The sequence below is a fragment of the Hevea brasiliensis genome, chromosome 12 (genome assembly GCF_030052815.1).
Source record: "Hevea brasiliensis isolate MT/VB/25A 57/8 chromosome 12, ASM3005281v1, whole genome shotgun sequence".
In the NCBI taxonomy this organism is placed as follows: Eukaryota; Viridiplantae; Streptophyta; class Magnoliopsida; order Malpighiales; family Euphorbiaceae; genus Hevea; species Hevea brasiliensis.
The window spans coordinates 17,800,911-17,813,836 of NC_079504.1; the positions used below are offsets into that span (position 1 = coordinate 17,800,911).

The following is a 12,926-nucleotide window of genomic DNA, read 5'->3' on the forward strand; positions in this document are numbered from 1 at the left end:
ACAATGACAATCAACTAATATTCAAGGCACATTAATTGAGATATGAGCAAATGAGCTAATTAGTGCTATCAAAGGTTTTTTTTTTTTTTTTTTTTAATTTGCTTTCTTTGTATTTTGATTTTTCAAATCAATTCAATCAATGGTGATGATGGTTTACAAAATATGATTGAGGTTGTTGAAAAAAAAGTTACCAGTCCACCCTGAGTGAATCAAAATCAAAAGGTTAAATTTTATAAAATGAAGTGAAAGAACAGTAGGCTACACATAAAATTCTCAGTGCTCCAAAATCTTGATCTTTTCAAGACAATTTTGCATGTGCTTAGTAACATCCTCTGAAAGACGGTCTCCAACCACAAGCTTGTACTGTTCAAATTTGAGTTCATCACACTTTAAGGCAGCACTTTTGCAGGCCTTGATACTCCCTGGTATGCAAGCACACCAAAAACAAATACCACCAATTACATCTCACAATTAGAAAAAGAATTATAATCTGAATAAAATTTAAAACTAGACTAACATCATTGGCAATATGCTACTATTGTTCAATTAGATTTCAATTTAGGCATAACATTATAGATATTAGAGTATATTGCTAAAAATCTCCTTAAGTTTGGGTTAATATACAATTTCAGAATTATTAAGTCCTTATACTACCAATTCCTCCCTGTTTTAATCGTCACCATTGTTTGTCATCTTTCCTTCTTATTTTTTTGGTCAAAAAAAAAAAGTCTATTAGCCCATTCATATAAAACATGATACTTATTATTATTTTAGAAATTTTTATGGTTAGGCTTAGTAGTTTATTTTATTTTATTTTATTTTTGGCTTGATATCACATATGAAAAGAATTTTCTTTTAAATAAATAGTAAAATTAGATACTAAGAGTATTAATAAATTGCATATTAAATTATAAGTGTAAAACTATCAATTTGAGTGATTTTGCTATTTTATTTTAGAAAAATTCATGAAAGTGCCAATTGTGGACATTACACTTTAGCCATGACTACAATGCTATGACGTGTGCCAATAAGTGTTAAATGAAAAAAAAAAAAAATACAAGATGAACATATTAGTCAGAAGCTGGAGGTAGCATATAGAAGAAAACTTGAGATAATCACAACTGACATGGTTTGAACAGAATATTGTACGCCAACATTACACCAATGTGAAAGGTCGAGCATATTTAAGTTCTAAGAGATTAACAAAAAATTAAATTAAATGCAGTGCGTAACTAGGAAAACAAAGGTAGAATAGCAAAAATGGATTTAGTAATTCTAAATCTTTTCAATGATATCACTTAAATTTGAATGAATAGAGGAAAAAAATCCATAACAAGGCCCAATAACAATAAAAAAATAAATTGCTTTGAATTTAAGATAAATCTTTTAGCAAACCTCCCTTAGTTGCATTCAAGCTTCATTCCAGCAATGAAACACATGAACAAAAACCAACCAATGCTCATTTTGGGTGAAAAAAAAAAAAAATCAGTAAATGCTTTCACAAACCAAGGTCATTTTGTTTCTATATTTCTTTCCTTCACATCAAATTTGTGGTTTGAATTTGAGTTTGTGGTTATTATTTTTTGGGTTGAATTTATGAGTTATGAGGATGGAATTTGGGTTTTGGATAGTACTATGATGCCAAATGATAGATTGATGTGTGTTTGCAGATGGAGAAAGGATAGATAGAGAAGAGCTTCGCATAGTTATTAAAGGTGCGCTTCCAATCCTAGTGCCTTGTGCACCTAGGCGTGCACCTTGTTCCAAGCACACGGCTGTAAAAAGGCACGCCTTCTTTATTTCCACCTTCAATGAGCACTTCCATTGACAAAAAGCACTACTACTCAACTTAAATTTGTCGATCTACCAGAATCCTATATTAATGCATTAGGAAGTTTTCAAAATTAGCATTGCTAGTAATGACTAATTACCAAAATCTCATCAAACCAGCACACCTAGCATCGTAAACCTCCCATATTTCCATTTTCAACAAATACCACTCTCTTCTTATCTTTTTCAGAAAAATTGTTACATATACACCTATTTCAATATCTATGCTAAAGGGAAAAAGAAAAAACACCATCTGCTAACTTGAGAACTAATACTCCTTTAGTATTAGAGATGAGAAGGATGAAGAATATATTAATTTTGAAAGTGAGCATCAAGAGGATGAAGGTATGAAGAAATTATGATGCTACTTTTGATGAAACTTGAAAAGTAGTTTTTTTATAATTACTTGATTTTATTTTTGAAACATTAAAAGAGTATTCAAGTTTCAATATATTAGTGTCTTAAACTTTTAGTAATTTATTTTTATTTTATTTGGGTTGTAAAATTGTTATTATTTGAATACTTATTATTATTATTATTATTATTATTATTATTATTATTTGAAATTTGATAAAATATTCACATTTATTTGACTTTTATGGATTTTTTTTTAATTTTTGCGCCTCACGTCACTCAGGTGTGCTTCAAGGCCTTGTGCCTAGACTCCAGGACCCCTTGATGCTTTAGTGCGCATTGAGCATTTAATAACTATGGCGCTTGGTGATGGGGCGTTGTTTTTAGTGGGATAGGGGTCAGTTCGAGAGAGGAGCGCGGTGGTTATTTTTTTATTGTATTAGGTGTACCACGTCAACCATTTACCAGGGCAACTGGCAAATACAAGTTAGAGAAGTTCACCAAAATAAAATTGAGGGAGTTTTTACGATACAAATTGAAGTTTAGGGATGATGTTGTACTATTGTTATAAGGGCTTGAGGATGATAGGTGAAATTTATCCAATTAGTATTATTATAATTTTAACTCTGCCTAAGTAGTTTGCGCTTAGCCGGTCCCAAGCCAGGATAAAGAAGGAGGGTTGCGGTAGGTGACAACCAGTGTAAAAATTTTGTCACACCTTATTATATGGATTCAAATGATATAAACGTTGGGACGTCCTCTACTTATGACGCGCTACATCGGAGCCCGGGTATAGTGAGAAATATGCAAGGGTGTAGGGCGTTCACCGAAAGCGACACGCCATGCCGGCGCCCGGGTGTGGTGTTAAGTGAGCAAGGGTTCCCACATCATGGACGGGTGTGGGTAAAGAAGTTAGTCCATAGGACAGATAGTAGAACAGATAGTGGAATAGAACACAAGATAGACATAGAAAACAATAGAAGATATCATAGAAGGAGACCAATTAGGAAGGAGCAGGATAAGAGGAGGATCAGGGTTGGTACTTGAAATGTTGGGTCACTTATAGGAAAATTAATGGAGCTTGTGGATACCTTGGAAAGGAGAAGGGTGAATATTGCTTGCATTCAGGAGACTAAATGGGTAGGAGAGGAAATTAAGGAAGTGAGTAATTCAGGGTACAAACTGTAGTTTACCGGAAATGAGAGAAACAAGAACGGAGTAGGCATAATCATAGACAGAACATTGAAAGACGCAGTAATAGCTGTGAAAAGAGTAGGAGAGAATTATACTAGTAAAGCTAGTACTAAAAGGAGAAACAATAAATATAGTTAGTGCTTATGCCCCACAAATAGGACTAGACAGTGAGAGTAAACAAAGGTTTTTGGAAGATATAGATGATTTAATGCAAAGCATACTGAATGAAGAGAATGTTTTCATTGGTGGAGATTTGAATGGACATGTAGGAAGTGATAGACAAGGTTATGAGAATGTTCATGAAGGTTTTGGTTTTGGCAATCGAAATGAGGGAAAAAGCATCATGGATTTTGCTATGGCATACGACCTAATACTAGCAAATACCTATTTTATAAAAAGAGAGTCACATTTAGTGACTTTCAAAAGTGGGCAACATAGAAGCAAAATCGACTTCCTCTTAACCAGGAAGGCAAATAGAGCTCTATGCAAGGATTGCAAGGTCATTCCAAGAGAGGCTTTAACAAGTCAACATCGGTTGGTGGTCTTGGATGTCAAGTTTAGGAATAATTCAAGTAAGGTCAGAAGAAATAGTGTAGCTCAAACAAAGTGGTGGGAGTTCAAAGGAGTAAAGCAAGTGAAGTTCAAAAATGAGCTTCTGAAGTTCAAAAATGAGCTTCTCGAGTTCGAAGTATGGAAGCTGGATATGGAGGCCAATGATATGTGGATACAGATGGCATCAAAGATTAGAGAAGTAGCTAGAAAAGTACTTGGAGAGTCTAAAGGACATAGACCACCCTCAAAAGAGAGATGGTGATGGAATGAGGAAGTACAAAAGGCAGTGAAGAGAAAAAGGGAATGGTATAAGAAATTACCTAAATGTAATAATAATGAGGTATATGAATAGTACAAGATAGCAAAGAAAGAGGCAAAAAAGGCAGTTAGTCAAGCAAGAGCACAGGCCTTTGAACAGTTATATGAGAAACTTGGAACTAAAAAATGGGAGAAAGATATTTATAGATTAACAAGGAGGAGAGAAAGGAAATGTCAAGATCTCAATCAAGTTATGTGCATTAAGGATAAAGAAGGAAAAATGTTAATGAAAGATGAGGACATTAAAAAAAGATGGAGAAATTATTTTAATGATCTCTTTAATAATAGTCAAAATGGTAATAGCGTGAATATAGACTATAGAACAATAGAAAAGAATGTAAATTATACTAGAAGGATTAGATCTTTAGAAGTAAAGGAAGCACTTAAGAGAATGAAAGTGGGTAAAGCCTGTGGACCCGATGAAATACCAATTGAAGTGTGAAAATGTTTGGGAGATATGGGAGTGGCATGGTTAACTAAATTATTTAATAAGATTCTAAACTCAAAAAAAATGCATAATGAATGGAGGAGAAGTATTTTAGTACCTATTTTTAAAAATAAGGGAGACATACAGAGTTGCTCGAACTATAGAGGAATTAAATTCATGAGCCTTACTATGAAGTTGTGGGAGAGAGTTATGGAGCATCGACTACGTCATGATACTTCTATCTCTCTCAATCAATTTGGTTTCATGCCCAGTCGTTTAACTATGGAAGCGATCTTTCTCATTAGAAGCTTGACGGAGAAATATAGAAATGTGAAGAAAGATCTACACATGATTTTTATTGATTTGGAGAAAGCTTATGATAGTGTTCCAAGAGATGTCTTATGGAATGTGTTAGAACAAAAGAGGGTATCTATTAGGTACATACAAGTGTTGAAAAATATGTATGAAGGAGTTACTACTATTATGCGCACAGTGGGAGGAGACACAAGAGATTTTCCGATCTCAATTGGATTACACCAAGGATCAGCCATAAGCCCTTACCTTTTTACATTAGTTTTAGATGAATTGACGAAAAATATACAAGAGAGTATTCCTTGGTGCATGATGTTTGCGAATGATATTGTTCTGATAGATGAGACACTAGAAAGAATCAATAGAAAGCTAGAGCTTTAGAGAAGTACTCTAGAGTCAAAGGGTTTTAAGTTAAGTAGAACGAAGACAGAATATATGCATTGCAAGTTCACTGAAGGTCAAACTGGTGATAGGCAATGAGTTAGTTTGAATGGAGTGGTACAGTCCCAAAGTAATCACTTTATATATCTAGGCTCAGTCCTTCAAGTAGATGGGGGATGTGAGGAAGATGTTAATCATAGGATTAAAGTCGGATGGTTGAAATGGAGACATGCCACGAGAGTTTTATGTGATCGTAAGATTCCCAATAAGTTGAAAGGAAAATTTTACCATACAGCCATACAACCGGCTATGTTATATGATAGTGAGTGTTGGGCACTGAAAGAGTCGTATGTGTCTAAGATAAGAGTTGCAGAGATGAGAATGTTAAGGTGGATGAATGACCATACTAGACTAGATAAAGTCCGTAACGAGAGTATTAGAGAAAATGTAGGAGTGGTGCCAATTGAAGATAAGTTGAGAGAAGGGAGATTGAGGTGGTTTGGTCATGTGAAGCGTAGACATACGGAGGCTCTAGTTAGACAAGTAGAGCACATTAGGTAAGAGGATAGAAAGAAAAAAAGGGATAGACCTAAATTGACTTGGAGGAGAGTAGTACAACATGACCTAGAAGTATTACACATTTCTGAGGATTTAACCCAAAATCGTTTAGAGTGGAAAAAGCGAATCCATATAGCCGACCCCAAATTTTTTGGATAAAAGTTTAGTTGAGTTGAGTATTATTATAATTTTATTATTTTTATTATTACTACTACAATGCTTAAAACACCATCGATTTATTCTTATCTCTATGAGAACAATATTTAAATTTTCAAAATTTTAAAAATAAATACAACCTTAAAATGACTATTCATTACAAAGAACACCTTAATATTCACATGCATAAAACATCTCTTGTCATCACATACTGCTAGGATACATTGCACAAATAGCAAAATAAAACAAAAAGGTATAAACAGTTCTTCAAAAATATAGTTTATCTATCTATGCTTTAATCAGGAATCTCCTTCATATAAGAGGGAGTTGAAAAGTTTCATTTTCGCATTTATTTCTTTTTAACTTCATAAAATCAATAACAAAAGGTAGTGAGTGTTCAGGTTGATTAATTCTTTTTTTTTCCCTTTTTTTTTTCAATATCCATTGTAATTGGTTGTTTGACTTACCACTTAAGTCCAATAAGTTGAATAACACTGGGCAATTTCCAATACTCCTAACCATGGTAATTGCAGACCAAACCTTCTGGTACTCCTCCCGTGAGGTTCTGATAATACACAGCTTTGTGATGGGATTCACATACTTTACTGCAAAGAGGCCAGATTTACAAATATGAAGAACATCACCTTTATAGTAAGGTAAAAGTGATTTTACACAAGACAAACAACAAAAGCAACTAGAGCATACTTTACCTTGTAATGATCCAAGTGATGAAGCCAAACCACACTCCCCATAGTTTACCAGAATGCTATCTTTTATTGCTTTTGCTACATTAAATTGTGTGATTATGATGGGGTCATCCCCCACAAGGTCCCGATTTGGATCCAAGAAAACTTCCATTACCAAGTACCTGTTTTTAAATCCCACCATGATCCTTTACCTATAATGTGAACCCAAACAAAGCAAATCAGTATGATGAAGGTTATTTTTTCACCCTTATTCAAAACTATAAGGCATTCTCCAAAAGCAAGTTCCAAGTGGGACACAGCCCCATTCCCCCAAGGGATGGCAGTGGGTAGAGTGTACCCATGAAAATTGCCTACCTGTTCCCAACCCAATGAATAATCCTGATATCCACACTTGTCCCCCATCCCAACCCTAATTAGAATTCCTCCCTTGCCATACCCATCCCACATTAGAATACTAATAGTAAATCCGAAGAATAAATAACAATGTAAATATTATGATTGCTTCCTAGTAAAACTCAGAAATTTCCATTTTAATTGTAATGGATAAATCATTTAATTGTGTATTTCTTACATAATTCATGAGACTTGTAAAAAGAATATAACAATATATTAATTTATAGGGGAATTGCTCATCAGTCCAAATGCAAAATATTCCAATCTGCAGATGCAAGAGCATTTTCTTTCTTATGCAACACGTGAAGAGGATCATCAAGGTGAATAAACTAAGGCTTTTTGCATGTATATAAGTTAAGCTTAACAGAAACAACATCCAGAGCAAATAAACAAAAGAAAGCAAATTTAGTTACACTTGTGAAACTACTCATCAAGTTAAACCTTCATTTTGATCAGGATCAATGCAAGTATAGAGGATTACTGTCTTCAACACATTCCCAAACCGACTCCAATAAAAGAAAATATATATAAAACAAAAACTCTATTTTTGTCGTCCGCAAATTAATCTAAAACAAGTTTCAAAAGCTCAACCTAAATGAATCAAAACCCCCCTCTTACTTCTATTTGCACAATTTTATACTCATAAAATCTAAACAAATCATATTCAAAAACAGAATATTCAAAAACAGAACCCAGCTAAACAAAATAATTAGTTTAGAGAGTTATACCTGAGCTTATTTATATTCAAATTGGGTAAATTATCGAATGTCTCTCGAACTTCCTTCCTTCGATTGGTCAGTTAAGATAGTGAAACTCTAAAGAGAACGGCTTGGGAAACGAGAGAGAGCACTAAGCAGCTACCTAGGGCTCCTTGAGTTCAATACTTCAATCTAAACAAAGACAAGAACACCATAACTAGAGAAACTTGAAGATTATGGGAAACAAAAAATAGAAATAACACCCATAAATTAATTGAAAATCAATAGCAATGGGAACTATAACAGCCCACCAAGGCTTTCATAAAATTCAACAAAAATTCAATTATCTCACTCAATCTGGGCAGTTGTTCCATAACCAAAATCACACACATTAATGTGCTCACAGTAAATTCAAAGCAGAAAATAAATAAATAAATAATAAACCCAGATAAGAGAAGATAACAAAGAAGAGAATAAGAGATAAAAGGAATCACTTGGTTTGGGAAACAGACGAAACAAGAGCGACTAGAACCCTAGAAGAGATCTCACAAGGCGAAGGAAAAAGGAGCACGACTGTGAAGTTTTGATGATAGTGATGCGATAGCATTGAACGGTTCGGTTCCTGTTCGGAATCTGGGCAGGAATTGGAGTTAGAATCGAAATTTTGATACGATTTTACTTGGATCCTTTGTCGTTTCGGTTTGAAAAGATCCTGAGTTTTTAATTTGGATTTAATTTTATTTAATTTTTATTTTTAAAATAATTTTATATAATTATTTTTATTAAAAATTATAAATATATTATTAATATATAACATAACTTTTAATTATTTTTAAATTATATAATTTTTTAATTAATATAAAATTTAAAATTAACTATAGTAATATAAATAAATTATATAATATATTTTTTAATTATTTATTAATATATAATTTTTAATTATAAAATATAAATCTGATAATGAATTAAGTATATACAGTATAATAATATATTTATTATTGAAGGTAAGAATTATAAGAAAATTTAATATATTTATTTAAAAATTATTTAAAAAATATATAATATAGTATTAAATTATATTTAATTTATATATATATATTTTTAAAAGAATATAAAATATTTAAAAAATTTATAAAAATATATATATAAATTTAATTTTTTTTTGGTATTAATTGAACTTTAATATAATTCTGATTAAGTTCTTAATAAAGAATTAAAATCAAATCAAAACACCAAAATAATTTAATTATGTGTGATTCTTATATATTTGATATGATGTTTTGATTTAATTTAGAACTCTAATAATGTGCACAGTTTTATAATTTACATTTTGTGTCCACTGATTTTCTTAATTAAACAATGGCTAAAAAAAAAAAAATATATATATATATATATATATATATATATATATATATATATTGAACCCCTTAAGAAGCAAGTAGAAAATTATTTAAGATATGATGAAATATTTTGAGCCATTTAAGTCTTTAAGTTTTTATAAAAATAAACAAAAATGCTCAATTATATGAAAATATGAATTAAAAAGCCCACATCACAATCACATGGCCATGTAAAAGGTGGATGTCTATTAATAAATCATTTATTATGTTAATAAGTTCATGTGAAAATCAAACAACAGAAGTGCAATCCATATACTCATTTTTCTCTCTCAAATTCATTTAAGGATAGTAATTGTTTCTTCACTCCACTTGACTCAAATAAATTTTCTCGATCTTGATATTATGTGAGATGGGGATAGAATAATTTCTTATGACTTAACTCGTACAATAATATATTATTATTTTTTATTAAAAAATAATTTATTTTTATATATTTAAATATAATAATTTTAACAAAAAATATAGATATGTTATTAATATTATATTTAAAACTTATATTTCTTACTTATAATTTATTTTTTTATAAACAAATTTGTATTATATATAATAAATTAAAATGAAAAAAAAATAAATACTTGTCCTGCTTGGCTCCCCATGAAAGTCTTTATCCCACCCCAACCCTAGACTCGCCCGTTGCCATTTCTAAAGACTCAAATCCCATCGTTCCTATAAATTTCACATTATTTTAAAATTCATTTGCTTGATATTGAGGCATGCTGGAGTATTTTTTTGTCAATGATATTAAGGTTTTATTTAGATTTTGAGTTCTGAAAAAAAATCAAATTTATCTTATTCTTTTTAGTCAATTCGTCTAATTTCATATGTTTTTATACCTTGAGATGTAAATTGCATCATTATTTGATATTTTACACGCAAAAAAAAGAGATAAAATTTGTGAAAATGTAAAAGAAAGAAACGCAAAATTTAAACTTTACCACCTTATTTTTTTAGAAGGAAAAAGAAATAATAAAAAAAAATGAAGAAAAGTGGCCAAAGTAGGCCACAAAATACAAATGGCATAAGTGGGGCATTTGAAGAGATGATTATGGTAAAATATTGTGGCATTAGGCAGTGACACATATAGGAGTTGGCAAGTTTTCTTTGCCTATAAATATGGGAAGTTTATTTCATTTGTAAGAGAGCTTGCTTGGTTGAGTAGCTCTCAAGAACTGGATGGAGCTTGGTGAAGAAAGCTCAAGAGCTGTGGGAGAACCAGAGCTCCAAGTTGAGAGTAGGATTTATTCTCAAGATATTTTTTCTTTAGGTTTTAGAGTAAGTATTGCTTCAATGGGGTTGGCTTAGATATTGGGTGAGAGCGGGGTTTACTCTCGAGTTTTCCTCTAGGTTTTGGAGGAGGTTATTGCTTTAGTAGGGAAATTGACCGTACAAGGGTAACGTGGAAACTAAAATTTCTAAAATTTGGTGCAATATGAAAAATTTACCTGACTGGGGTGAGAAAAGTCAGGAGCATAAAAACGCTATTATCAGTAGCGTTTTAATGTCCAAAACGCTATTAAGAATAGCGTTCAAAAACATCATCGTCAAAACGCTAATAGTAATAGCGCTTTAGTATCAAAACGCCATTGACAATAGCGTTTTTATATCAAAACGCTAGTGATAATAGCATTTCTACCAAAACGCCACTGATAATAGCGTTTTGACATCAAATTTCTACCAAAATGCTACTATGAGTAGCGATTTTAATCCACAAAGCATTTTTGACCAAAAAATAATAACTTATTTTTTATTTTTTTAAATATAATAGTTTTGTAAATTTAAAATATTAAAGTGTAAAATTGTAATTATATTAAATTAACAAAAAATATGTAGTATAATTTTTATTAAAGTGTAAATAATTATTTTTATATATTTAAGGAAATTAAATGTTAAATGTAAAAGGGTATTGTGCAATTTCAAATTACTAGAAATTTTATGTGAAAAAAATAAAAAAATATATATACTATAATTTTTTAATAAAATATGTGAGTTTTATAAAATAAAAATATTATTTGAACTAAATTTTTTGAATAAAAATTTAAATTGTAATTATTAAAAGAATAATTAATTTTATAGATTTAAAGAAATTAAATGTTGTACAATTGAATCGAAAGTATTTCATATGCAGCACGCCAGCTTAATTAGCATCCTGAGGCCATACTCATATAAAAATTTATAATAATTAATACAAGTTAAGAAAATTAAAATTGAAATTTATAAGAAATTAAGTAAAATTCGTTGCTTTAATATTAATTTTTATTCTTATTATAATTAGGAATAATTTATTTTGTTGATAGCAATTAATAAATTTAAATTTTAAAAGAAATTAAATTATTATTTATTATGTGTTAGCATGTATAACAATATAAAATTTAAATACTATAATTGATTCTCAGTTAGTGCCAAATTAAGTTATTAAAAATTTGTAGGAAATTTAATTGTGCAAAAAATATAAAAATTGTCACTAGCATATTGTAGCAATTGACTTAAAGCGAGAAATAACTTGAGAGAAGTTTTCATAATTAATATATAAATGATAACAAATATGTAAATCAGTTATGTGCCACAACCAGGTCTTCGTATATGTCGTCTCAGTCGAAGAACTCAATGTTCTCCCTCTTCTTAATGTTCTACTGGATGACCTTGTGCATCTTTGGGTTGGCTAGCTTGCCCTTGATGTTGTCCCCGCGCAATATAATGCATAGCACTTTGTTCATGATATCCAAATAGACCCGCAGCAGATGTAATATGGCCTAAGGCACCAGAATGATATGGTGCAAAGTATTGTTCTGACCCATATCCACTAAATTGACCTAACGTATAGTGTGATGGCCCAATGCTTAATGGTCTGCCAAATGGAGCAAATAAGCCACCGAATGGTGTTTGCTGCTGTTGACTCTCAGTAAAGTCGAATGTGCTTCTGTTTTGCATTTGAGTTTGATATGACATCCATGGTGCTGATGGGCCAAGCATTGATGGGGTAGCCATCCAACCAGTGTAATGAGCAGGGTCAGATAGTCCAGGAGCTGAGGGAATAGGATCAGAATGATCAGGCGCTGATGTGATGCAGTAAGGGTGGAATGTGATAGGTGGGGGCAAAGCATCATCGGGAGGAGAGGCTGGACGCACTGGATGTTGACGACGTCAAGCAGGACGTGATCAGCGTCGTGCTCCTCTATGTGAGGGCTCAGGCTAGTTGATGGGTTGGTCCTCTTCTAATTCATCATTAAAAGTTGTTGCTTGAGGTGCGGACTGAGGAGATGGCATTTGGCAAAGCCGACTTTCTTCCTCTAGAGCAATCATCATTTTTCTTAATGTAAGTTTAACTTCAGCCACATTTTCTATTGATGGGTTCTGTAATTTTAGCAAACAATCCTCAATTGCATCCTCCTGTAAAAATATGAAGTCCATGTATTATGTTACAGTTTGTGTTAAACACTGTAATTAAAATTTATTATTACTAAGTATTTAATAATGAAAAAATATGTATTGTAAATGATTACCACACAACCAATGGCAGCTCCACTTATTGAGATCCAACGTCTTGCAACTCGACGATACCACTCCATATATTCAGAATGATGGTGGAGTGGTTGTGCCATTTCTTGCCCTTGAACAATGTAATGTTCTCACCTATTCCAACGATTAA

The 12,926-nt window shown here is 31.6% G+C and overlaps 1 protein-coding gene across 4 annotated transcripts; it reads right to left on the reverse strand.

Annotated features, from left to right (window-relative positions):
- Window positions 1–205: 205 nt before the first annotated feature.
- LOC110644413 (probable ribonuclease P/MRP protein subunit POP5) lies at window positions 206–8,582 on the reverse strand. 4 transcript variants are annotated; one of them, XM_058131206.1, is made up of 5 exons: window positions 8,375–8,581; window positions 7,911–8,065; window positions 6,793–6,980; window positions 6,550–6,687; window positions 206–422 (listed from the first exon to the last, which is right to left on the reverse strand). In XM_058131206.1, exons 3-5 carry the CDS (start codon window positions 6,968–6,970, stop codon window positions 274–276), a joined length of 465 nt encoding a protein of 154 aa, XP_057987189.1. In that variant the 5' UTR covers window positions 6,971–6,980; window positions 7,911–8,065; window positions 8,375–8,581; the 3' UTR covers window positions 206–273. The 4 variants fall into 4 exon arrangements, with proteins under 4 accessions (XP_057987189.1, XP_057987187.1, XP_057987188.1 ...); XM_058131204.1 differs by having other exon boundaries at window positions 7,911–8,072; XM_058131205.1 differs by lacking the exon at window positions 7,911–8,065 and having other exon boundaries at window positions 8,375–8,582.
- Window positions 8,583–12,926: the final 4,344 nt, after the last annotated feature.